The sequence below is a fragment of the Lagopus leucura genome, unplaced genomic scaffold, assembly GCF_019238085.1.
Source record: "Lagopus leucura isolate 7727_CA_CO unplaced genomic scaffold, USGS_WTPT01 Super-Scaffold_1, whole genome shotgun sequence".
In the NCBI taxonomy this organism is placed as follows: domain Eukaryota; kingdom Metazoa; phylum Chordata; class Aves; order Galliformes; family Phasianidae; genus Lagopus; species Lagopus leucura.
Genome location: NW_024962250.1, coordinates 39832255 through 39858497, shown reverse-complemented (window position 1 = coordinate 39858497; position 26243 = coordinate 39832255). Strand labels below are relative to the sequence as shown.

Genomic DNA, 26243 nt, shown 5'->3' with positions numbered 1-26243 from the left:
TGGGGGATTTGGTGGCTTCTCCACTGGGGGATTTGGTGGCTTCTCCACTGGGGGATTTGGTGGCTTCTCCATTGGGGGATTTGGTGGCTTCTCCATTGGGGGATTTGGTGGCTTCTCCACTGGGGGATTTGGTGGTTTCTCCATTGGGGGGCTTGCTGGCTTCTCCATTGGGAAAAGCCCTGCAGGCAGAGCTGCCCTCCAGCCATTCTTCTTGATGCGTGCCCTGCCATCAGGGAGTTCAGGGGACAGTTTTAGCAGAGCTGTGTCAAGAGCAACTTGGTGGTCCCAGCTGAGTACATACACCTACATAAACCTCTTAGAAGGGAGCTCTGCTGGAGCAGGCTTGCTCTTGTGCCCTTGCCACCAAGACTGACTGCTTCTCCATGGTGGTCATGAGACTGAGTTGAATTTATTTTTCGGTATTGTTTTGTTTTCTACCGTGTTAAATAAAACCAAGTTGGGACCTGGAAAGCTTAAAGCACCATTTCATTTCAGCTTTCAATTGCATATGAAAATAATCCTCGGAACAGCTAGAGGCTCCCATAAAGAACAGCTGGAGGATGGAGAGATGTGGGAATAACGGTTGCAGGGGGGGGGGGGGTGGAAATTGTGTAAGGCTGTGCCAGCATCGTAATGAGCCCTGCAGTGCAGATGAATAGAGCGATCTTTCCCCAGCATGTCTCTGCATCCAGCCACGTGCTGGAGGCTGTGGCTCGGCCCTGCTGGCTCTGCTCCTGTGCTGACTCCGCTCGTGCCTCTGCCCTCCAGTGCTGAGCGTGGCAGCAGGTTGCCCAAAGGGCTGCAGTGCTCAGGTGCAGTGTTTGAAGGAATAGTTCTTGCTACTCGTCCTAAAGCTCCAGTGCTGTGCTGGGGCTCTTTCTTTGTGTTGGCTCCTAACGCTGCCGTTCAGTTGGAGCACTAACGAACCCTGAGCTGTTTGCAGAGAAATGCCCACAGTGGCTCCAGAATCTCCTTCCTGAGCCTCCGTTAGATTGACGTCATTAAAAACTTTTTCCTGTGTGAACGATGGGCTTCCCATTACATGTCTGCTATTACCAATTTACTCCACGTGGCACTGTTCTCCGGAGCAGGCTTTCTTTGGAAAGCATCCCTTTTTTGAGCAGGTGTGATTCCAACTCGCACGCTTAACAAAACAGAGCATCAGATGAGTTTGCAGTGCCTTCCAGCCTGCAGAGCCTGCAGGAGCACAGCTCTGCCCTGGAGGTCTGCAGAGCTGTAAATCTAACGTGAGTGTGCAGACTTCCTCTATGCTTAGCTTCAGAACAAATGCTATTGGAGAAAGGTAAAAGCCTTGCAACCATCTGGCTAGCCATTATCTGTGATGTACCAGCTCTCTTTGTCTATATAAGCAGGTTTCAGTTAGCAGACTTCCATGTGTCTTGTGCTGATATATTTACACACATGTATTAGTGAATCTTTTTTTTTTTTGTAAAAGCAGTAAAACCCCATTGCCAACAGCACAATGTGTAGCATCTACTTTGTAATCTGTAAAATACTTGCTGACGTGGCCTGGAAGACAGAACTCTGCCTCTGTTGGAAGTCAAAAAAATGCCACAGACTTTTCCTGAGAGTAATCTTCAGAGCCTGGGAATAATATGTCAAAACACAAGCAGAGATAGAGACAAAATGGCAATAAATAAAAAGAGATTGACTGCTTAGCTCAGCTGTCCTTACTGGGCAGGATGCAAATGCTATCAATAACTTAAGAGAAGAAGGAAGGGAAAGGGCTGCATTTTTAGGCCACAGCGATTCTCATTTTGTGTCGCACATCCCTCAGGGAGTAAAGTAGATGACAGTATGTTTCAATCAGAAACTGGAAATGGCACTTCCTTAAATTGTCTCAGCTCTGCAGGCGTTTCAGTCTCTGCCCTGGCTGGGCTGCCTGGCAGTGTAGGACATGGGCCAGGTGGAGTCTGAGCTGAACCGTTCATCTTCATCACCATGATGTCTCCGCTCATTGCAGGGGAGTTGGGCTAGATGGCCTTCACAGGTCCCTTCCAGCTCCTGTGACTCCATGAGCACGTGCTGGCTGGTATTTATCCACTATATGAGAAGCAGAATGGTATGTCTGCTCCTGAACAAATCTTGCTGCGTACACCGCAGCTCAGTGCACACTGTGAAGGGCAGCTGTCCAGTTAAAGGCAAACCAGCATCCTTGTGCCACGTCTCTTGATAGCTGGGGAGCCTTCGTTTTCCATTTTGTAATCCTTAAGACTTGAAACTACTTAGGCTAAAAAATTCATTAAACTTTAATATAAAGCCCGTTTTAACTTCAGACTGTTTGCTTCCCAAAGATAATTGTTTGAGAAAATGAAGTGTGCTCCCCATGCAGCTTTTCTGTATGTTTTTCACAAACTAATACTGGAATTATGAAAGATAGGGATAAGTACAGCAAAGTAAATTAAATAAAAATGCTGAAGCCTTGGGGAAGAGCTAATGCAAATGAATTGAACAACATACAAGCTCCAAACAGCGACAGAATAAGTTTCCTTCTGAGCATTGTTATTGTTGGGAGATGCTCAGGACACTTCCACCTTTGCTAGCTGCAAACTCACCATCTTATAAAACCAGAAAAACCATAAATATAAACTATTAGCACAGGCTACTGTCATATATTGTAGTTTTTACCATTCCTTTCCTTTTCCATTAAAGTTATTACCTGTAAAAATGTACCTCTGAAATGAATAAACAAAGTTAATTTTCTTTTTCTGTCACTGGGTGTCATCTGTTCTGGAATAGATGGAGAGTCTGGATTTTAAAGACTGTTTTCACCTTAAAGGCAGGGGAAACTTTATTTAAAAGCTTTTTATAAGGGTAAAGTATCTTATGAGTAAATAAACCAGGAGGAAAGAGAGGGAGAGAGCTGAATGCCAATATGATGAAAGTCATTAGAGCAGAGCTGCCACGGACAGGTGAACAGAATAACTGTTCATTGAATAAGGTACATCCAGTGGCATAAGAAGCAAAAGGAGTTGGCTTATGAAGAGTTGTGGGCAAATCTTGAATGTTTAAACGTGAAACAAGTTCCAAAAGCAAAAGGAGAAAATGATGGCCAAATTATCCGTTCAAATGTACTTCACACATCACACGCACGCAGTTCCTGCCTCCAGCTCTCCAGTGCCTTCTGTGAGCTTCTCTCTGTCCCCACCAGGCTCAGCTGGGGATGCTGAGGCAGGAGGAGGTCTTTGATCAGAGATTGTGACCAAAGAATGGAGAGAGAAGAATTTGGAGAGTCTCTGGGGAGGCCTCATTGTGGCCTTCCAATACTTGAAGGGAGCGGATAAACAGGAGGGGAACGGCTGTTTGTAAGGGTGGATGGTGATAGGACAAAGGGAATGGTTTTAAAGTGAGACAGGGGAGGTTTAGGTTGGATATGAGGAGGAAGTTTTTCAGCCAGAGGGTGGTGAGGCACTGGCACAGGTTGCCCAAGGAGGCTGTGGATGCCTCATCCCTGCAGGCATTCAAGGCCAGGCTGGATGTGGCTCTGGGCAGCCTGGGCTGCTGGTTGGCGACCTGCACACAGCAGGGGGTTGGAGCTGGATGAGCACTGTGCTCCTGTGCAACCCAGGCCATTCTAGGATTCTTCCACCACCTTTATGCTATGTGTTTTTTTATAGCCTAATTTGTGTCTGGCTTGAGGTTGATGAAAATTGTACCTATTTTGATGAGAATACCATGGTGTTGGCTATGAGTATAAAGTTAATAGGTCTGAAGAGATGATGGATTTTGAAATCAGTATCATTAGTGCTAATTGGGAAAAAAACTTGAAGAACAGAATTCTTCATGAGGAGAAATGGCTGGGCAATTGTAAATATTAGCAAATTTGAATAGCAATCTCTCTGAGATCTGTAATGTATCAAGATTTAGAAGATATCTGAAAGATATCTGGAAAAATTATAAGGCGGGTCAGTTAGAGGAAAATACAAGGAAAGCTGTGAAAGGCAGATGAGGCTTGAGTAGCCGAATAGCTCTCCCATACTACAACTTCTACAAGGAAATTGAGAACTGTCACATCTTCTGCTTCTAAAGTAGCTCTTATCTTTAAGCCAACAGTTCCCTGCAAAGCTACTTCTGTGGGAGACTATTAGAGAAGCTGGATAAGGTGCAGGAATTGTATAGTGAGGACAGATGAAGATACTGTTGGGTCGTGCTGAAATGGCAGGTATCAGGCTGGAGAGAGAGAGTAATGGCATTTCTGACAAACTGATTTTCTTTCGTATTCTTCATTCTGTGCCTGGACACAAAGAATAGTCACTCTCCGATGAAATTTTCTGATGACACAAAATTGGGGGATATTATCAATGGATAGAAAGCTTGCAGTACTGAAGGTTTGCAGTTTGTGGTCTTCTGTATGCTGCTGTCTATATCTGTAATGCAGCCCATGTACCAGGTAAGCTTCTGGAGGTTGTGGAGTCTCCTTCTCTGGACATGTTCAAGACCTGCCTGGATGCCTACCTGTGCTACCTGGTGTAGGGAACCTGCTTTGGCAGGGGGTTGGACTCGATGATCTCTGGAGGTCCCTTCCAACCCCTACAATTCTGTGATTCTGTGATTCTGTGATATTTGATGTAAAAAGAAGTGTCAGGTCAGGCTGGCGTTGATGAGATTGTGAATTGGTGGTTTCCACATCACTGTCTTCTTCATTGGTCTGTGGAGTCTGAATTGGGGTAATTGCCATCAGAGAGGTTAATCTGCCACTTCTTCACCACATGCCATCAGGCCCTGTGTGCTGGCTGATGTTACCACTTCTGCCTCTCTGCTTGCTGTGCTCCCAAATCTTCGTAGTCCCCCCACACTCATTCCATATGCAGCTTTAGATGATGTCACAAGATCAGTGATGATTGCTGTGATGAGCTGCAAACATGGTAGTGGGAGGCCATGACCTGTAAGCAGTGCTGTCTGAAATGGCAGTCTCCAAAGTTCAGCTTTATTTCTGTATTTATCTGGATGTCTTCTGTAAGCAAGAGTCGATGAGCAGCAGTACACGTACGAGTGCGGTTTCTCAATTACATGAGCTGAGAGAATCTGTTTACAGCTTCCATTATGCAGGGAATTAAATATCAAGAGGCTGAAGGTTATTGGTATCTCTGGTGGAGATACCAATCAACAAAAAACCTGAGGACACGATGCTCTTGGAGAGATAACCATAAGAGAGCTCTTTCTGGAGGGAGCACAGCATGGACTACGTGCAAACCATTCTCATGGGGAATTTTAGATGTTATGCTTCTAAGACCTTTTAACATGGATGCAAAGATCCCATGTACTTTACTGGCCTGGGAAGCTTTGAGGTTTTCTTGTTTCTAAAGGGCTGGAAGTAGGCTGTGTTTTTTAAAGAGGCTGAATGTTTTGTCAGTGTTTGGCATCCGGTTGCAAACATGAGCACAATTCTTGTGTGTGTTACGTTTCTAAATAGTTGTGCCAACATCAGTCTGTGCAGATTGCTCTTTTGCAGTGATTAAGTTACCCAAAGGTAAATGAGAATGAAGTTAGGCTTTTGCATACACTGCATGTTGTCCATATTTGTGTATTTTCCTGGAATCTGAAGTCTGAAAATCTGAATTATTTAAAGTGCAGTTTAATTCAAGTCAGGAGATGTTGACCCATTCAATGCTTACTGCAATACCAAACCTACTACCTGAGTAGATAAATAATATGATTATATGGCTTTGCTGGAGCCTATGGGCAGCTGCTGGGGTACTGAGCTTCTCCATGGACCCAGTGACAAAGTTGGGTCTGTCACTGAGCACAGATCTGCTGCCTGGGACCCCACACCAAGGTTGTTACCTTGTGTGTTTTGTCTCCACCATGTGAAGGCTTCTCCCTTGTTTTCTACCTCTTCCTCATGTAGCTTGGTAGAGTTTGGGGCTCCTCTGTGAGGCAGAAGGCTGAGCCTCCTGGGCTGCACGTCTCTGTCCCAAAGGAAGCAACTGAGCCTGGGGGCTGGCTTTGGTTTCTCTTTAGGTATTCTGTAGAAAACGCCAATAAGCAGAATGCGTTGACTTGGAGGAAGTTTTTCCCCCCGAGGGTGGTGAGGCACTGGCACAGGTTGCCCAAGGAGGCTGTGGATGCCCCATCCCTGCAGGCATTCAAGGCCAGGCTGGATGTGGCTCTGGGCAGCCTGGGCTGCTGGTTGGCGACCTGCACACAGCAGGGGGTTGGAACTGAATGAGCATTGTGCTCCATTGCAACCCAGGCCATTCTGTGACACAGCCCCTGCTTTCTCCCCTGCAGACCCCCCCACCGTGGAGCCGACCTTCCTCGAGATCCGGCAGGGCCAAGGCCGGAGCATCACCATGAGCTGCCGGGTGCTGCGGGCCTACCCGACGCGGGTGCTGACCTACGAGTGGCGGCTGGGCAGCAAGCTGCTGCGCACAGGCCAGTTTGACCTGCAGGACTCCACCGAGTACACCGTCAGCAGCCTCTCCCGTGACAGCTATGGCGTCTACAACTGCAACATCATCAATGAAGCGGGAGCCGGCCGCTGCAGCTTCCTGGTCACAGGTAGGCCTGGCGGCATCTCGGAGCGCGGGGATGTGACGGATGCTGCGGCTTCGGGTGTCGTCGGGTGATGCTGCTGCTGCCTCATGTGGAGTGTTGGCCAAGATATGTCTTTCAAAGCAGGTTTATGGCTTAAAGCGTAAAGGTTTGGGTTGCGGGGAGGCTGGTGGCAAAACAGGAGATTCAGCTTCGTTCAGTGGCTTAAGGATAAAGTTTTTTACGTGCAAAATGCAAATGTCCTTCCTCCACTCACAGCTGTCCATATGCTTTTGAAAGAGTCGTTGAGAAAGACATCAGGTAGCAAATTTCTTCCTTTCGAAATTTGCAATAAGGCTTGAATTTCCTTTTCTCTGTTGGTACGCTCAGCAAGCTCAGAAACCAGGACAGGAAGACTGCTGTCTTGAGCAACTGCAAGCAGTCTATGTACAGTGTTGTGGAAATGTGTTCCTTTTCTCAAGAGGCAAAAGGTATTAAGGTCACCTAATACACAAGATCACAGACTCAGGGCAGATGTGCAACCCCTGCCATGATTTTACCATGCCCTGGATTTAGACATACTTTATATGTCATTTATCTTCAGCATCCCCTATTGGATCTAAATGTTTAATAGGGATTTTAGAGACACAAGTCTTGGTTCTTCTGTAGGATGTTAGCTGACAGGAGTTGTCAACTCAGCTGCCTAATCCTGCAAGCACCCCTGCATGCTGCAGAAACTGTGCCCAGGCTGAGGTCAGCATTAGGTTCTCCATCCCTCTGTGCTTCTTCAGACTTAGTCTAACAACTCAGGAGGAAATGAAGCATCTCTGTGAAGTGACCCAACTCTTCCCAAGGTCTGAGGTGGACCAGAGACTCCTTGTTCACTGCCAGGCAGTGCCCTGCATGGGCCCTCTCTGGTGGTCAGAATGGACAGCCTTGGACTCCCTAAGGGTGCCAGACCAGTAGTCTTGTTGCAGCTTAAAATGCTTCCTGTTAGCTTCTTGGAAGGAGCAGTAGGAGAAGAAAACCAGTAAACAATGACTTCAGAACATGCAACGTAGAGCTCTCCTAGAAGAACTGATATCCATCTCAGCTAGGATTTTATTCATGTTTACTGACCTTGTTCCAGCTACAACCAGATCAAAGCACAGCTCCAAGCCTTGTCCTTGTGTAGGAAAGTGGTTGTTATTATCAGTTTCACTGCTAGCAGCAGAGAGAGCATGGGTTTAACCAATGTCCCACAGAGCTGTTCAGCTCCTTGGCCCTGTAGTCTCTCCAAATGCTCTCTGGGACCTTGCACTGCTCATGTCCTGGATGTCAGTGTAGAACCTCTGTATACATCCATCATTTTTTGATTCAGCTCCCCGCTATTTTTTTAAAACCCATATTGGTTTTATTGGAAAAAAATACTTACAAGCCTGATGGATCCTTTCTTTATCCTTTGGATGTAGTTGGTTGGCATCATGTTGGCAGGGATTCCACTGGGGCCAGCAGCACGCAGCACAACCATGGTGGGAATGCAGCGAGTTCCCAATGACTGCTGGCTCTACCTCTTCCTAAATGTAATGAAGCCTTTGGCTGAATGATCATTCTGAGTCGACACAGAGAGCTGCTTTCACAGCTGCTGACTTCACCAGCTCTTTGCAGTTTTATCCAGAAGGTGACTCTGAAGAAAACCAGAGAAAAAGTCTTTTTCCTCAAATGCGTAAATGCAGTTCAATTTACTCTTCATCACTCTTTGGACCCAAAACTGTAGAAACCTATTCTGAGGCAATTATTTTGCCAAGATTGGGGCAATCTGAGTGGCTTTCTGTGATTTATTACCATGCCAAAGCAAAGCATATAACTGAAAATTAGTACTAAAATGGTTTTATGATGCACTCTGTCTCGCATCCCTCTGTGCGCCTTGCTCATTTTTAGTCCATCCCATTATGCGAATTTATACTGTATGGCTGCATTAAAGATGCTGAGAGTAACCCTTCAGGTTATGACTTTGTGTTTTCCTCAGTCCTTTCAGGTTAAAACCCACATGCTCATATTTAGTAAATTTATTTGCTGACACGTGGAGTTGCTGACACTGCTCCTAGAAAACAGCAGCAAATGTATTCTGCTCCCAAGTCCCATGAGGACAGATGAAATTAAAGCACTGGGAAGTGTAGAAGCACTGAAGCGAGTGTAGAAGAAAAATGATGAAATGGTAAAAAGGAAGCTGTGATTACAGGAAAAAAAATAGCTCATTCCTTGACACACACACACTGAAAAAAAGCAACAAATAAATAACCCATGGCAGGAGCCTGGCTTTGGGCTGCGACCATAGGAGTTGTCATAGCCCATTTTCAGTTGGTTTTATTTCCAGGGTTTCATGTTGGAGCACAATGCTGCAATGCTTATGTTGCAAGGGCTGCAGAGAGGCATTGGTATGCTAAGAGAAGGCTTTTCAGTACTGAACTGAAAATGCCTGCGTGAAAAGATTTATGCTGGCCCTAGAATTCGCAAAACCCGTTTTTACTGCACTTGGGTTCTGTGCCAAATTTGAGAAGGTGCGAGTGAAATAAATCACATGTGCAAAAGAGGGTTGATTTATATCAGACGGGCCAACCTGAGGCAGATTTAACCTGCTACTGTCTTAAAAATAAATGAGAACGTACAAGCAAAATTGTGGGAAAGCAAGGATGAGTTCACACTGCTCCCAGCTTCACAATCTATGTATTTTATTCAGTGGTTGATGGCGCACATAATGCCCAAAGAGAGACGGAAAGAACATTTCAGACAGCGGTGATTAAAACCCTGCCAAGAGTGGAAGCAAACTGAAAAGAAAAAAAAAAAAAAAGGCTCAGATGCAGAAAATGTCATGAATGGCAGTGTCTATTCATAGGGCTTCATGTGTGTGGAGGAGGGACTGCGTGCAGGGCAGAGGCAGCGCATGCTGGGCATCACTGTGGGCACAGGAGCTGAGTCCGTGGGGAGAGAAGTGTGGGAAGAGGCACGTTTGGGGATTTATTCTATGATATGATTCCATGATTTAAAGCTGTATGCACTCTTTCCACCCATTTGATCAGAGCAGAACTCTGAAGTCTTGATCGCACTGCTGCCTGCCTCAGGCTGAGCTGTGTACAAAAGCTGTTGTCCAAAGAGTGACATCTAAGGGAACAACATGTTGTTAGGTCCACGCTGAATTCTTGCAGCTGTTGAGCTGCAGCTTGGTGTGTTTGAAAGGGCCAGGAAGGCATCGTGGCATCAGGCGTGACACTGCGCTCAGGTTACAGCACGAGGTCTGTTGTCTGTAGCTGGGATTGATGGTGCTGTGTATGGGTGGTGTGCTGCTATTCAAATTAATAATCTTAATGATGGGCAGCAGTGACAGCACACTGGTGGTGATACTTCTATCAACTGATTTTTGCACAGGGAAGCCCCACCAGACTCATGTTTGGGAGGAGAGTTTCGGATACTTGTTTTGCGTCGTCGTTTTGGTGACTATTGTTTGTTTGTTTCTTTTCTCCTTAAAATGTCACATTAATTAATGAGCCAGTCATTAATCATTCACTTATCCAGTCTTCTGACAGAGTCTCAGTGCTTCTGGATTGAGTCTGATGTCAATCCATAGTCACCACCGTAGGGTTGACCATAGTTCTACCATAGGGAAGAACTGTTGGCTGCCAGCACGTGATCCCTCTGGTCTGTGCAGCATCAATCTGAGTTGACAGCAGCACTGCCTTCAACTTTTGCAAACGTTGTACCACAAACATCACCCACAGATGGCAGGCACTGGAGAGGCTGGATGTTGTGTTGAGGGTTGGTTTAGTGGGAGCTATTGGGAATAGGTGAACGGTTGGACTGGATGATCTTTTAGGTCTTTTCCAACCTTGGTGATTCTATGATTCTATGATTCTATGATCCTTTCTTGTTCAGAAGAGCCTCTGTGCTGAGCTAAGGGACAGTGGTGTCTGTTGTTTGTAGCTTCCCATATTTCTGTATAAATTCCAATGTTTTAGGAGACCAGCCTGTCTCACCTGCAACACCAGCTGCAGAAATATCAAAAAGTAAGGTTTTGCTCCACTTGAGGCACGTGCCATCCTTTTTATCCTCACTTGTAAACAAAAACGTGGACAGAACAAAAGCAAATGCATGGAACCCGTTGCTCCCCATCAGCACCACCGTGCTGCCATTCCACCCCACTGTGCCGCCGCCTTTGCCAAACCAACCCCTTCACCTCCAGAACATGCACATGGGGAGTGATAATTGGATGCAACACTCTACTTCTTTCTCTGGAGAGCCCCCTGATGCTCACAGTGAGCCTTGCGAGGCTGAGTCCTGTGATGGAGCCGTGCTCCCCATGAATGACAAATGAAAACTGGAAGAACATTCTTCTGTTTTCTTTTTCTAATCTAACACTGCTCAGTATTATTTCATCTTAGCAACACTAACAGCTACTTGGATAAAAACTGTGCTTTCCATTGGTGGTGTCCCTTTAATTTTAAAAAATGATGGTAGGATGATAAGTGATGCTCACAGGCATGTTAGTGGGATAGCTGATGGTCTCTAGGAAGCTTGGGAAATGCACTATGCTGGAAATAGAGACGTGTTCTTATGTTAGAACAAGTATTCACCTTGGTAGGTACCCTTCCCATTCTCTTATAGTCATTTCTCTCACTGAGAATTGAGAGCTTACATTTGCTTTGTTCTTTGAAATATTTATCTTTTCTTTAACATGGGACACCGTTCCTCCAGCCCGTTCAGTGCTGTTACTTTTGGCAGCATGTAACCCTGGTGTGACTGCAGTCTGAAGGAAACCAATCCAGTTTGGTGAATACAGAATTTGTCATATAGACTCAGCAGCAGAGAGCCTGAGGGCTTTTTGTTTTTATAAATCTGAATCTCCCCTGTTTATGCTCTCTGCTGCTCTAATCCTGCAGTATTTCCCTAATGCCTTCTTGTATCAGTCCTCTGCATCCCCTCTGCTCGAGGAAATCCACGCATGGGAACGCAGGAGCCCTGCAGCAGTGTGTGAGTGCCTGTTAGCAAGCTGCCATTAATTTTTAATCTAACGATGCTCCCATTAGTGTTGTTACTTCTGTTTGTTTGTTTCCAGTTTTTTGCTTGTTTCTTTGTTTCTAAGTTTGTTTTTTTGTCATGCCCTCTCCCTGCTGCAGCACAGGGCATCTTTGCAGAGACAGCGCAGTGCTCTCCAGCCAGCATCAGCAGCTGCACTTCAGCCCTTTTCTCACCCTTAGAGCATTTGTTCTGCTCTTCATAGCCTCTTCCAGCTTACACTGAGTGCAGCTCTTGAGAGACACAGAGTGGGGAGGACGGGAGGGTTGTGGGAACTCAGCCTCAGCCCCCACCTCACTGCCTGCCATGCAGCCCAGCCTGGCTCCAGAGCAGGGAAAACAAGTCATGTGGGGTCAGAGATGTCCAGATGAATGCATCAGCAGCACACTCAGAAATTCTTTTACGACAGCACACCTAGGCTGTCAGGTCTGCGGATGGTCCTGTCCTTCCTGTACTCCCTTGCTGTTCTGTGCTCCACCTCCTCCCTACCCCAAAGTTTTGTCCTATTAGTCTGTTAGACAAATTACTTACTTTACTAATTCATTATCACTTTGTAGATGTTAATTTGAAGAAGACAATTTAGTAGAATCATAGTATCCTAGAATGGCCTGGGTTGCAAAGGAGCACAATGCTCATCTAGTTTCAATCCCCTGCTGTGTGCAGGTCACCAACCAGCAGCCCAGGCTGCCCAGAGCCACATCCAGCCTGGCCTTGAATGCCTGCAGGGATGGGGCATCCACAGCCTCCTTGGGCAACCTGTGCCAGTGCCTCACCACCCTCTGGGGGAAAAACTTCTCCTAATATCCAACCTGCATTTCATATCACCTTGGAGCTTGCACATGTTGCCTGGGGGCATCTCTGAAAACAAAGCTCTCCTTGGGCTCCTGTCCCCCAGCATGCTCAGGTTGGATTCCTCCTGGCTGAGGAACATGGGGCACCACCCTACTTACTGCTTTTAGACACTTCATCTGCCTTGAGATTAGCCGTGACATTTCCCAAACCACACAGATACTTCTGCAGGTTTGGCCCTGGGTCTCTCAGCGACGTGTTCCCGTCTGTCAGGAGGCACTCAGATACTTTGCTTTAATGGGCAATTTTCTGATGGTTATCCTTTAGAAATCTGCCAGAGTGCAGGGCTGAGGCTGAGGTCTGATTCCCTTTGCTCTTTATCTTCTCTTCGGTGGTGTTATTGAAAGCCTTGGACTGAATTTTCATCTCCTCGCTGCTGATTTACAGCCCGAACAAAGATGCTATCGTGGTGATGTCTGTTTCTGAAAATTGCTTTTAAACCACGCAGAAGTAGAGAACATCACTTTTTTCCTTTTTTTCCTTTTCTTAACATTTCAATGCCAGCAAGACAGCTGTCTCATTTTCCTGGTTGTCAGCAGAGCCCATTGCCTTCAGTGGGAGCACCAGGAGCGTGCTGCTGGTACAGTGGGACTCATAGGAGATAACGCTGGGCTGGAGATACCCACAGGCTGTTCTGCCCTGGGCGCATAGATGAGCACCTTCTGTAGGGGCCAAAAGGTCTTTGTGATGGAATGAGGAAGAGATGGGAGCCTTCAGAGATGAAGTCAAAAGAGGTTAAACCCGGTAACACGGAATATGTTTTTTGAGTAAACCTAATCCAACATCCAAGGGCTTCTTTAGTGCAGGAAAACACTGAGGCTTTTTTCCCCAACTGCAGGATCCGTGTCTGCACTCATCTAAATAGTTCATGTGTCTCCAGAAATTGGGCCCCTTCGTATCTTTTGACACCTGATTATACTTTTTCCTTTGATCAGTTTTGAGAGCAGTACGAATACACGTGTGCTCCAGGCACAGGAACGCGCTTCCTGGAGTGGCTCAACTTGTTAATTCAGCCTGAATTGTGCCAAAGGGTAAAAAGCAGCTGAATAAAATAGAGACCAGATAGATCCAGGGCCATCAGCAGGGTGACTGCTTCCCTGCAGGGGTGGCGTGGCCATGGCTGTGACTCCTGCTGCAGGATGCAAACCAGTGATAGACAAAAGTTAAGCACTCCAATACAAAGGAGAAAATAAAACCACCCTCATCCTAGCTTTTGTTTAAGAGCAAAAGCTGGGGAATCATCGGTTTTTGTTTGATGCCAATCAGAACTTGTTTTCCATTTTCCATTAAAGTTGTAATCAGCAATGAGATATTCACTTAATCTTTATAATTATGTGCACCTCTCTTACATAAACCTGTTTCCTTGTTGCATCTTTTCCTGTGCTTTGGCTCCTGTTGGTATCCTTTCAGTGGTGTCCTGGTGGGTCCTGGCCCATCTCATTGCAGAATTGGGCCAAAAAGGAAACAGAGCTGTTCAAAAGATCCAAGCTGAGCTTTCCTCCTTCTCATCACCAGAAAAAAAAAGTGATGGTAAAGATACAGTATAAGTTTCTTCCCCCAGTCTAAGAAAAGTGTCGTGTAAAGCCATTCCATACCTCTGACAGATTATGATCAACTGATGTAAGAGATTGTCACCGTAGAGCAGAACTTTGTTGGCACTGAGAAGTTACTGATAAAACACCCACAAACCTGAGCTTCTCTCCATGCAGACAAGTTGCAAGGGCAAGCATTGCTATTTTCTGTCCAAATAGAAGTCTTTTATGTCTCTTCCTAAACTTTCAGGCTATCTTTCACTATTAGAAATGGAGAATTATTTTAAAAATATGTATAAGATTATAGAATTATGTATGCATTTCTTACACAGCAGAATTGGCTAAATGAGCAGTGCTGGTGCTTAAAACATTGCCAAAAATCATTAAACAGCTTTAAAGCCTAAGCAGTTCAAACCCAGTTTTACACTGTGGAAACAGGAAGGGCTCAGAGCGACACAGGTTGTGCAGAGAGGTGGTGCTGCCCCATCCCTGCAGACAGCCGAGGTCAGGGGATGGGCTCTGAGCACTGGTGGAGCTGTGGGTGTCCCTGTGCATTGCAGGAGTTGGGACCAGAGGGCATTTAAGGGTCCCTTCTGACTCAGACCATTCCCACAGCATCATGGAAGGGTTGGAACTGTGATCTCAGCAACGTACTCCTGCCCACCACCTGGGGCACAGCATTGGAGCATTAACCACCTTCTTTTGGAGCTCTGATGCTTGAGCACAGTGCATCCTGGCACCAGGTACAGGCTTTCCTTCATTCCCAGGCATGAGCCATGGGTTCAGCTGAATAGAACCCCTATCTGAGGATCCGTGCTGGAGGGCTGGCTGTTTCACCCAGAGGGTGCTGACGCACTGGCACAGGTTGCCCAAGGAGGCTGTGGATGCCCCATCCCTGCAGGCATTCAAGGCCAGGCTGGATGTGGCTCTGGGCAGCCTGGGCTGCTGGTTGGCGACCTGCACACAGCAGGGGGTTGGAACTGGATGAGCACTGTGCTCCTTTGCAACCCAGGCCATGCTGTGATTCCATGATTCCCTCAATGTCTAACTTCATCTCCATTCCTTTAGTTTTAAAGCTAAAACTGTCCCCCCACGTTCTGTCACTTTCATTTCCCACTTTGCGCTTTTGCAGAGCAGAATCAATGATTTTGCAATGTATTTCTGCTTTATGAGCACAATTTCCATTTGTGAGACTTCTTCCATGTGCACAGAAATTATCTTGTGCTAATTGGCTACTAAGATGGCTGTGCTATAATTCCAAACAATTTAATCAGTGCTGCGTCTGATTTCTGATTTCTGGGACTGCATTGGAACTCAGAGGGACTGAAGCACCTGGGCTGCACTGCACTGCATCCATCACTCAGTGCTGCCAAATCTCAGCTAGTGATTTAGCCATGGCATTAAAACAGACTCATTTAGGTCTGAAGGGGCATTAATAGTGTAATTACCTATTAAGGTGAGGGGCTGCCCTGGGTGCACATCCCCACAGCCACGTTTTTCTTTCGGAGGTGGCAAACATGGCTCCAGCTGCTCTTTTAGACTGGTCCTTTGTAGAAGGAATTCAGACATTAGAGTCCAAAACCACGTCTGGAGCTAACTTAATCCACCTCATACAACTCTGCCTTGCTTTCCCAGTGTCAGATGGATCTGCTGTGGTTGTATCACTGGAATCAGCAGTAATAGCTAGCCAAGAGAGGAATGTTTAGTAGCTGATGCCAGATCACATATGCAAGCCGTTGCACTATTTGTATTTTCTTCCTTTTTTGCTTCCGCTGTGTGTGGACTTGTTCACGACTGCTATTATACAGAGGATTTTTCCTGCATGCAAATGGCCCATAATTTGCCAGGACTGCTTACAGGAAAGCTTTACATGCCTGGATACAGCAGAGATATGCAGGGCAGCAATGAGGAAGGTCAGAGGTACATATTCCAGCAGCACAGAAGCAGGGAGCAGCTTCCATCCCCCTTAGGCAAACATCAGTTTTCCCTTTTCTCAGCACAGAGCCGTGTCACAGGCAGGATCCTTCCAGCTGGGTGGAAAGGCTCTGAGGTTCAGTGGGCAAACAGGAGGCTGAGGTCAGGGCAGGACCAGCTGAGCTCCATCAGCTGTTATGTGTCAGCAGAGTGAGTGGATTGGCTTACTGCTAAATTAATTTATTCCTTTGTGAAGACATCTGTACAAACTACCTCTAAATCCTCACTGTCTGCAGCACTGTTTCTCTAAGGAAGATTTGATTACAAGCTGACTATAAGTTATTAGCTTTCCAGTAAGTCTAAATGAATGTTACAGGCTATAAACTCACTATATAAGTTATAATCTTTCATGTAAAGCCTAATGATGGTTGCAGTAACATTTATATCTTTCTCAAGGACGGGAGAGCATTTCTTCCTGTGCCATTGGCTGCAATAGTCTTGTATTCCAGTTCCACATCTCACTCTAACAGTCAGAAACTTAATTTCTGTTCCCATCCAGTCTGCATTTTCCAGCAATGTCTGTTCTCCTGCTTAGGAACAGCCATGGGTGGCCGGGAGCTTCAGGAGACAGCTGAAGACCATATGTCACTGTATATTCTCATCTGTGTGGTCTTGAAATTCCTCCTGAAGCATCACTACCATTTAAGAAAATTATTTCTCATTCGTCAGCTGGTCACAGCAGGTATTTGACTTTAATTAAAGACCGTGGAGACCATAGAGAGGATAAGTGCTCCTGAGCCCAGAGTGCCTCCTGAAAGCATCCAGCAGGAAAGGCAATCTTCACAGCACACAGACGTTTGGTGCTGTGCTTCCCACTGGTGTGGGACGTGCACCAGAAGGAGCTGAGCCAACAGCTGTCTGCTTGACAACTTGGAGTATTTATTTCTGGCAGGGAATTAGTGTAGCCCTCACTGCCCAGTGTGACCAAAGGTGTCCAGGTGGGCATCTCAGCCATGCCTTTCCTGTCAACAAGAAAGAGGAGAAAGATGAAGTTAATTGATTACAGCTTAAGGCCAAAGAGTCTCATTTGAAGAGTGCAGGAATGGGTTAGGAAAAAATTCCCTTCCAAAGAGCAGTGATGCAGTGGCACAGGCTGCCCAGGGCAGCCACTGACCCTGGAGGTGTTCAAGGTGGTGGAGATGTGGCACTGAAGGACGTGGGCAGTGGGCATGGTGGGGTGGGCTGGGGTTGGGCTTGGGGATCTCGGAGGTCTTTTCCAACATTAACAATTCTGTGATTCTGTCTGAGGTTTTCACAGTGATGCGGATCGATTTATTTTTGAACCTTGGGAAAATAGTAGAAAACAGAGTGAGTCAGCCAGGAAAGGCAAGGATGGGGGATGTGGCTGTGCCAGGCACCAGTGGGAAACCTCTGCTGGCACATGCTGCTTGGGTTTAGCTGTGTTCCTGGGGGCTGTGTCCTGAAGGCTGCCAGCCGGGAGCCTGACCTGCTTCATGCTGTGCTGTGCAGTGGAGCTGATATGAGCAAACCAAAGAATCCCCAGCGCTGACCACAGGATGCTTTGTGCAGCAGCTATAATGCAGTAGAATGGAGCAACATTTGCATTGGAGAGCCCTGACTGCACTGACAAGCATGTTTGCTTGTGTGGTGTGAGGGCATGGCATTGGCTCTGGGGTGATCAGAGCAGCCACAGGTGCTTGTATTTACCAGGAACTGGGGAGGTAAGAAAGAGATAAAGGGAATATGAATGTTTAACTCAGCATACCAAGAGGGGAGAGCTTACAGCAGCCTGTAAAGCTACTGCAGAAGCCTGGCCCAGCGACAGAAGCGGAGCAGGAGCCAGTGGGCTTGGCCAAGGAGCAGCCATGGGACCCAGCAGCACAGGATGCCTGGGGATGCTTGGAGGATGTTCGTGGCACCAGCACCAACGCAGAGTGGCTGTGGGGTGATGCCATGGCTACGGGATGGTGCCAGTCCAGCAGCAGCCTCGTGCTCATGAATTACTCTGCACGAAGCCATGCAGAATCCCTTCCACAAATGCTCCTCCCATAATTCAGTGTTGCTCTCTGATCCCGAGCTGTGGTTTTTATCGGGTGCTGTCAGCACTTCCCTACCCACCCTATTTGCTTTCTGTGCATGCAGTGACATGTTGCTGTTTGCAGTTTCCCACCAGCATCCTGCTGTCCACATCACCATGTCCCTTCCCATACTGCTCCTTCCTTTATCGGGTCTTTAGCACTTACTGGCAAGTGACACCGTTTCCCCTTCCATGACAGCAATTTCCAGTGGATTTCTGCAGAGCTCACATCGGTGACAGAAAAATTGCAGCCTGCACCACAAACAGAGGCTTTGCTTTGCTTTGTGTGCCCTATGGGGCACAGCCTTTGCCTGACCCCCTTGACCCACTGCTGACAAATTCCCATCCCAATATCCATCTGGGTCTGACAGCTGGGGCTGCAGGGACAGTCTGTGGTGCTGAGACTCTCAGGCTCTGTATCTGTCTCCAAGCATTACCCATCCTAGAAGTTGCTCTTCAGGAGGGCCACATCTGTGCTCTTTACCTGTCCTCTAGTTTTCTCCTGCCAGTATCTTAGAGATGTTGCACAAATAAAACCCACAGTGTAGTGCTGTACTTGAAAAGGTTTAAGGTTTTGCAGTTTGTCCCAGATGAAAAATACTGCCAACAAGAAAGTGGTGTGAGGGATGATGATGATTGCAAGCAGGAATGAGGGCATCTGTAGCTGCATTGCGGGAGAAAGGAATAAGCCAAGCCTTTCATTTTTAGCTTCAGTTTCAGACTGTAGTTTCATGAGAGACAGATTGCCCTGGATGAGAGCAGTGTGAGCAGCTCTCATGGCTTTGGTACGGAGCGGGTCGCACACGAGATCCAGAAGGCAGGAGATGGCTGCAGATGGAGCCTACATGTGGTGTAGCAGAGCAGAGCAGCACACAGGATGGGGCTGTGCAGCAGGGTGAGCCGCAGGAGGGAGGACATTCGTAATGTGAGAGCTGTTCTGAAAGCTGGGGAGGAGCAGTGTGGATTTCAGGCTTTGGCACCTGAGCTGGAGGAGTTTCTGAATGGACTAAGGCTGTTGGAAAATGATTTTATGCTTCTAAGAGCAGTTTTGGCAAAAAAAAAGTCTGAGAGATACTTTTCCAAATGATGAAATGCACTCCCTGTGCCATGCATCCCAAACTGCTTGTGCATCCGGCAGCGGTGGGATGAGGCAGGTGGTGGGAAGTCCAGAATGGGTCGAGGATACCACAGAGCCATAGAACCACAGAATGGTTTGAGTTGGAAGGGACTCTTAAAGACCCTCTGGTCCAACCACCCCGCAGTGCGCAGGGATACCCACAGCTCCATCAGTGCTCAGAGCCCATCCCCTGAGCATGGGTGTCTGCAGGGATGAGGCACCACCGCCTCTCTGGGCAGCCTGTGCAGTGCCTCACTAATGGATGTTCACTCTCAGACATGCAAATAGGGAACAAAGCATCTCCGCTTTCTTATTGAAAATCCTTCATAAAATATATATCCTGCAATAAAACAGAGCACAGTAATGGGCAGCATTTTTCATAAACTTTGTGTCTCCCAGTATTTTACACCGTTAAATATATTGCTTTGTTTAGGATTTATCCTCTTCATGCATTTTAAAGATAGAAAGGTCTGGAGCTGGGTTTGCCAGAAGGGGTAGCGTTTGTAAATCTCTGATTTTATCTTTCCTTCAACATTTATGGCTGCTGTTACAGAGTGCGAGACGCCCCGATCATTGCTTACGCCGAACTCCTTGTCATGTTAAGTTAAAGTGCATATGTGCTACCAATATGGATCTGAGACAGCGAAGATGCTGCCTTTGCAAACATCCTGACGCCGAGCGAATTAGCAGAAATAGATTTGAAGATAGGGGGAACATAAACAGACAACGCAGGGAAATGGATCCTTCAGTGCTGTGTCTGCATGTCTACCAAAGCTGTCACTTCCTGGTGCTTTGCCTGCACGGTTACTCCTGTTTGTTTCTGCATGACAAGCAGCATCAACACTCACCCGGCACTCGCAGGCTCCATCTGGGTACGCAGTCAGCTGCTATAATTAGGGAGAGAACGGCGTTGTTCATTTTATTGGCGTTGCTGGAAATCAGTGGGTTGTGTTTGCACTCATTAGCGTTCGGATTTGCAATGCATGTTCTCCATTTCTTATGTTCTGTTGGAACGCGTGCAATGGCAGCTGAAGTAAAACAATTATTTTGGAGATTATTTCATTTTTCTGAAGGATAAATGATTGAGTGAGGTGAAAAGAAAAGTTCCTGGTCAAGGTGACAGCCCAGGAGCCATATGAGTGACTTCATCAGTTCTCTTCTACTCAGGAGAGCACTTTGGCTTTTGCTGAGATCTCAAGAGATGCAGAGAGGACGCACAAATCAGCAGCAGGCCATCTAAGGGGCTTTCTTTTTTGCTTGTTTGTTTTCTATGAATCAGTTCCCTGCTGCCTTTCATGCTATTTTTGGCCATGTGCTAGCAAGGAGTCGGTAGCTAATATTTTAGATGTAGTGCCTGGAGGAGCTGGGATGCTGTGTGCAGCAAGCAGCACATTGGATGCAGGGGGCTCCAAGCGAGGGCTGCTGCAGCAGAAGGGCTTTGCATTCATTCTGCAGCACTGGGACTGGTGACACAAGTGATGCTTGCCCCTCCCCCTGGCTCACTCTTGGATTTATTACGAAATAAGCTGCGACTGAAACCATGTGTGTACCTTGATGAGTGTTATCCTTCAGAAAATAATGTTTCAACAATGTCTGCAACAACAGCTGCTTTAATACTGGTGAGCTGTTGACATCTCATTCACACATCAGTATAACATTCATGTCTACTAATGGTTTGGTCAGCATGTAGTAGTGCAGCTGTTGCAAATTGAACAGATGATGGTAATTTAGAAACATGGATAAATGCATCAGCGCAGCTCTATCCCGGGTGCACTGAGCACAAAATGCAACTTGTCACCAGCAAAAAAACCCATAAACTTAGAACAAAATATTGTTTAATGGATATACTTTCCTTTCGGCTGTCACCACTTTGCTATCTGCTGAACAGATTCTTCCTCACTGGAGAAACTGTACAACAGCCTGCCTACTGCTAGCACATTGGTATGCCTGCCAAGAGCAGAACAGTGCTGGTGTATCCATGTCACTACCTATTCCTGATCCCATCCCAAACTGTGTAGCATTTGAGAGCGCTCTCAATGAGATTTCACATGACAGTAAGTTCTTAGGAAGTGTGGTGGTACAAAAGCCCTACAAAAACCCCACAGCACAGCTCTGCAGCCATTTGGTGCTGGGTGTAAAGCCGGCCTCTGTGTTCTGGCTGCTCAGGAAGATGTCCGAGTTGGTTCGCGCTGGTTCCATTTTAGGGACTGCCACGTGTTCCAAAAGAGCAAGAAGAACAGTCCAGTACAGAAGCAGAGCTTCCAGTAATCCAGCAGAAAAAAGGGTTGGGTCGTGCGCTTTGCTCACACCAACCCCAAGACGTACCGCAGATTGGGGGCCGAGTGGCTGGGAGCTGCGTAGAGGAAAAAAGTCCTGGGGGTGGTGGGCAACAGCCGCTGAACACGAGCCAACAGTGTGCTCAGGTGGCCAGGAAAGTCAGCGGCATTCCTGGCTTGTGTCAGCAGCAGTGCGGTCAGCAGCAGAAGGGCAACGTCCCTCTGCACTCAGCACTGTGAGGCTGCACCTTGAGCGCTGCGTTCAGTGCTGCCCCTCACTGCCAGCTGGACATTGAGGCCCTGGAACGTGTGCAGAGAGGGGAATGGAGCTGGGAGGGCTCTGGAGCACAGGGCTGAGGGAGCTGGGTGGGTCAGCGTGGAGGAGACTCAGGGGAGCCCTCGCTGCTCTCTACAGCTCCCTGACAGCAGCTGGGGGCGAGGGAGGGATTGGCGTCTGCTCCTGGGTAACAGCCACAGGATGAGAGGGGTGTCCCTGAGTAGGGCCAGGGGAAGTTCAGGTTCGATGTTAGGAAAGACCTCGTCAGAAGGAGCAGTTAGCACAGGCACAGCTGCCCAGGAGCGGTGGGGTCACCTGCCTGGAGGTGTTGCAGAGCCTTGAAGATGTGGCACTGAGGGAGGTGGGCAGTGGGCATGGTGGGGTGCGGTTGCGCTCGGGGATCGCAATTCTCTTTCTGGCCTGAGTGATTCTAGGATCCTAAGCTTTGTGGCTCCCCGTCTCCCTGCGCTGGCTGCCGGCCCTTTCCCTGACGGGCCAAACTGCGGCCAAAACTGCCGAGTCCAAAGGCAGGAGGGAGAGGAGGCCCCAGGTGCCCTCCCCTCCCCTCTGAGGAGAGGCAGCACTGAGGCAGAGTGCGCGGGGCCGGGAGGGCCATTGTAACGGTCAGCGTAACTGCCAGGGCAGGGAAGGCGTCAAGGGCTTCGATTCCCAGAGTGGGAAGGGAGGGAACCAAGCATGAAGGCTTTTTTTCTGATTAATTCTGTGATTTTCCTCTGAACTTACACGCCTGCCCCAGCTGATAGAGGTTCTGACAAAGTAGAATGGCATTCGGCCTCCCTAAAAGGACACACGAGGCTGGTTGAACATCACAGAGCATCCTCTGAAATTGAGGTGACCGAGCACAGATCTCACTGCCCCAGGGGACGGTGGACTCTCCCGTCATGGCAGTATTCTGAAGCCGTCTCACCACGGCACTGTGCAGCTGACGCTGCAGTCCCTCCTTGCACAGGTCACACTCAAACACAGCTCTGAGTTGAGCAAGGCATTTCTTGGCTTTTGTGCAGAGGCCAAAGCTCCCGGAACAAAAGGGACGCGGCTCTCGGAGAGGCCGGGCGGTCCCTGCCCAGCTGTAACAGGAGTCTCTGTTAGAAGCTCTGTGCAGACACCTCTTCAGCTGCACGGGGTCCGGCTCCTCACGGTGTGGTAGCAGGGAACGGCTGCCGTGTGCGGTGCTCCCGGCAAGCAGAGCTCTGCACACGAAGGCTGTCTTGCTCCAATTTATAGGAGGGAGATTTAGGAGGTTCTTTTAATATCTGTGCACACGACGGCAAAATTAAGACACAACAGGTCAAATGTTGGCCCGACCAGTTTATTGCGAATCCTAGTTGCCTAGGGAGATGGAAAGGTAGGTCGGGCGATGGAAAAGAGATTGGAAATAAAAGCAAGGAGTCTCTGTAGATAGCAAGAGACAGAGACAATGAGTCACCACTGGGTCTCTAGTGTAACTCGTAGCTCAGATGTTGATCCTCAGTAGAGATGGGCCGTCGGAGGTTGTTGTTCGGGTGATGACGACGACCACAGCAAACGACTTTTTCCGATGACAGTACAAACTTAGAAGTCAAGTCCCAAGAGGTCGAGTCAGCTGTCGTTGGAATGACAGCTTCTGTCCACAAACTGGTGCTGACTGCCACATGGCAACACCCACCTCTGGCCTCCTAGACAGGCCAGAGTCTTATTGCTCACAGCATGTGAACTTAGAGCCAAAAAGAGGGAAGAGTTCAGCCAAAGGACTCTCTCAGCGTCCAAACAGCAGCAGTCTGAGGAGGCGATCTCTCAGCACCCTGAAGTCACGCAGTGCCCTGGACTCGGCGTCCGGGTCGTCCTCCAGGTGCTGGAAGAGGTTGACCGGGGTGGCTGTCCGGAAGCTGTGCGGCAGGATAACCTCGTCAGGCATCATCTTATTGCCAATGAAGAAGTGGACCAGGCGTTTGTACTTCAGGCAGAAGTGCAGGTACTGCAGGATACTCTCCAGCCGACTGAGGAAATTCCTCCTTTGCCAGTTCCCCAAAGGGATGATGTTCACGAGGTGGAAGACGAGAGTCTTGAGGACATAGTTGGAAAAGCCCATGCCCACCAGGGTGTGGGCTAAGAACCTCAGGCAGCTCTGGATGACGCTGTTCTCTCCAGCCTTCTTGAGCAAGTACTGGAAGTACTTCATTTCCGCCACAGCACAGCTCTGCGGCCATGTGGTGCTGGGCGTAAAGCCGGCCTCTGTGTTCTGGCTGCTCAGGAAGATGTCCGAGTTGCCTTGCTGCACCCCAAACAGCAGCTCAACCAGGATTTTTTCCCCGCTGGAGGTGTTTGTCAGCTGGAGCTTACAGGAGCGTCTGGAGGGCAGCACCTTTAGGTTGTAGGCGTCTGCCTGAAGGGTGGTGTTCCAGATTGTTGCCACCTGTACCCTGAACCAGGTGACGATTTTCTCCACATCCAGGTAGGCGTCAGTGCAGAGGGTCTGTAGGAGGCTGGGGTCCTGATTTTGGACCAGGTCTTCCACAGGGTGGTGGAGGAAGCACAGCACGTCCCCCAGCTGCTGCTCCCTCTCGCACATGCACTTCAGTTCCACGCGGACGCGGGGGTTCCTTGCCAGCTCGTCCTCTTCATCATACAGCTCCAGGTGGAAGATGTGCCCGCGGGGGGCCTCCACAGGCACGAGCAGGCGGTACACAGTGTCCTCCTCCCGGGGACTCCAGCCTTCAAAGGCGCTGCCCACCCCGATGGCAGACCGCAGGGTTGGATAGAAACTGTTTGACCAGACAAATCTGCAGGCCAGCAGGAGGTCGCTCATCAGCTCCTCCACCAGCTGGCATCTGGACGGCCTTCCTTGTGCCTTTAGAAGAGCACGCTCTGCAATAAATCTGGTCCAGGGTATTCTGTAGAAGTCCACCTCGTCCTGTTGTTCCTGTTCCTCCTGTTCCACCTTTTCCTCCTGTTTCACCTTTTCCTCCTGCTCCAGCTTTTCCTTCTGCTCCACCTTTTTCTCCTGTTCCACCTTTTCCACCTGTTCCACCTGTTCCACCTGTTTCTCCTGTTCCTCTTCCTTTTGCTCTGCCCCCGCTGCCTCCTCCTTGCTGCTGAAGCTGTCCTCTTCACTGCTGCTATCATGGTGCTGGTTCATTTTTTCGGACTGCCACATGTTCCAAAAGAGCAGGAAAAACAGTCCCATACAGAACCAGATCCTCCAGTAATTCAGCAGAGTAAAGAGCAGAGCTGGCACGTCCACCCATCTCTGCTCCACATTCCATTGCTCTGTCTCGTGCTGCAGTTGTGTCATCTGCTCTCGCAGATTGACCTCCTGCTGCTGCACGCCCTCGAGCATGACCGCATTGTCACAAAGAGCCCTCACCAACAAGGCGAGAATAAGGACGAAAGCCATGATCTGCAAGAGATGGGAGAGAGGGGCTCAGTGGGACTGGGAAGGAGCGGGGCCAGCAGCTGCATGGCCCTGTGCTCAGGGAGGAGCAGTGGGTACGAGGGAGCTGGGTGGCAGCAGGGAGCGAGGCCAGGGCTGGCGGGGACGGTTCCAAGCACTGCCCGTGGCACTTCCACAGGGGCCGGCGTTTGCACCACTTCCCTCATCCAGCCCGACCTTCCCCTGCTGCTGCACTCACCAATGGCCCAGGTCAAACTGCAGCCGCGCTGCCTGACAGCGGCCCTAAAGCCATCCCCTGCATTGTGATGCTATGCATTCCATGTGATGTCACAAACGGGCAGCGCGACCCCACCCTTTGGCCCTTCTCCCTCAGCTGCCCTGGGCGGCCACAGCCATGGCTCATGGGGATACCCTGTACAGAGCAGGCAGGAGCCCCCCAGGCCTTTCTCAAAAAGAAAATCGGGTGACACGTTGCATGGATGCTGTGCTCCTCATGTGACACCCCTGGTTACGTTCCAAATACACAGTCCCTTGAAATTCATTTGGAGTCCTGTCACTCCTCAGGAAACGTAAGAATTTTCAAACTATGCACAAAACTCATCTTAGTGCTGATATGCCACAAAGGGAGCAAAGCTGAAGGCTGGTGACAGTCCTGTCAAGATCTGCGCACCTGACGTCACGCGGCCCTTTGCTGACTGCTCCCTCAGCCTCCGGTGGTCTGAAGGTGCTCTGAGCCAAAGGCTGGCTGGCTCGAGCCGGGCTGCTAGAAGGGCTCTGACAATGAATATTAGGATGCCCCTGTGTGCAGCGGCCTCTGCAGCTGCACGGGCTCTGGCTCCTTTGGGTGAGGTGTTGCTGTAGAGAAAATATGTAGGAGCAAGTGCCGCTGCCCACTGAGCAGCGTCTGCTCCATGTTACAGAATCACACGTGCCCGAGGCAGGAATATTTCTCGAAGGCTAACAGAGAAAGGCTGGGCTGGGAGCCTGTGAGCGCTGAACCCAGGCAGCCCCGTAGGCATCGAGTGCTCTGGCAGCTAAGGAGATGGCCCTGTAGGATGGGAGCATGATCATAGAATCATAGAATCACAAGGTTGGAAACGACCTACCAGATCATCGAGTCCAACCATCTCCTCATCACCACTGCCACCACCAGCACTAAACCATATCTCGCAGCACGTCATCCAGACACCTCTTGAACACTGCCAGGGACGGCGACTCCACCACCTCTCTGAGCAGCCATTCCAG

The 26243-nt window shown here is 48.7% G+C and overlaps 2 protein-coding genes across 6 annotated transcripts in view; one reads left to right on the top strand and one right to left on the bottom strand.

Annotated features, from left to right (window-relative positions):
• Positions 1 to 26243, top strand: part of MDGA2 (MAM domain containing glycosylphosphatidylinositol anchor 2) — a 315520-nt gene that overhangs the window by 238279 nt on the left and 50998 nt on the right. For all 5 annotated transcript variants that reach the window (XM_042868550.1, XM_042868537.1, XM_042868569.1 and 2 more), the window contains exon 9: positions 6253 to 6522. In XM_042868550.1, the coding sequence (XP_042724484.1) occupies positions 6253 to 6522 (270 nt within the window). The remainder of the gene's footprint in view (positions 1 to 6252; positions 6523 to 26243) is intronic.
• Positions 22983 to 26123, bottom strand: LOC122178412 (inositol 1,4,5-trisphosphate receptor-interacting protein-like 1). The gene is made up of 2 exons (XM_042868582.1): positions 26105 to 26123; positions 22983 to 25004 (listed from the first exon to the last, which is right to left on the bottom strand). Exon 2 carries the CDS (start codon positions 24999 to 25001, stop codon positions 23364 to 23366), a length of 1638 nt encoding a protein of 545 aa, XP_042724516.1. The 5' UTR covers positions 25002 to 25004; positions 26105 to 26123; the 3' UTR covers positions 22983 to 23363.

Coding starts and splice junctions, on each gene's coding strand:
- LOC122178412 (XM_042868582.1), bottom strand. CDS start 25,001: ATGGCTTTCGTCCTTATTCTCGCCTTGTTGGTGAGGGCTCTTTGTGAC.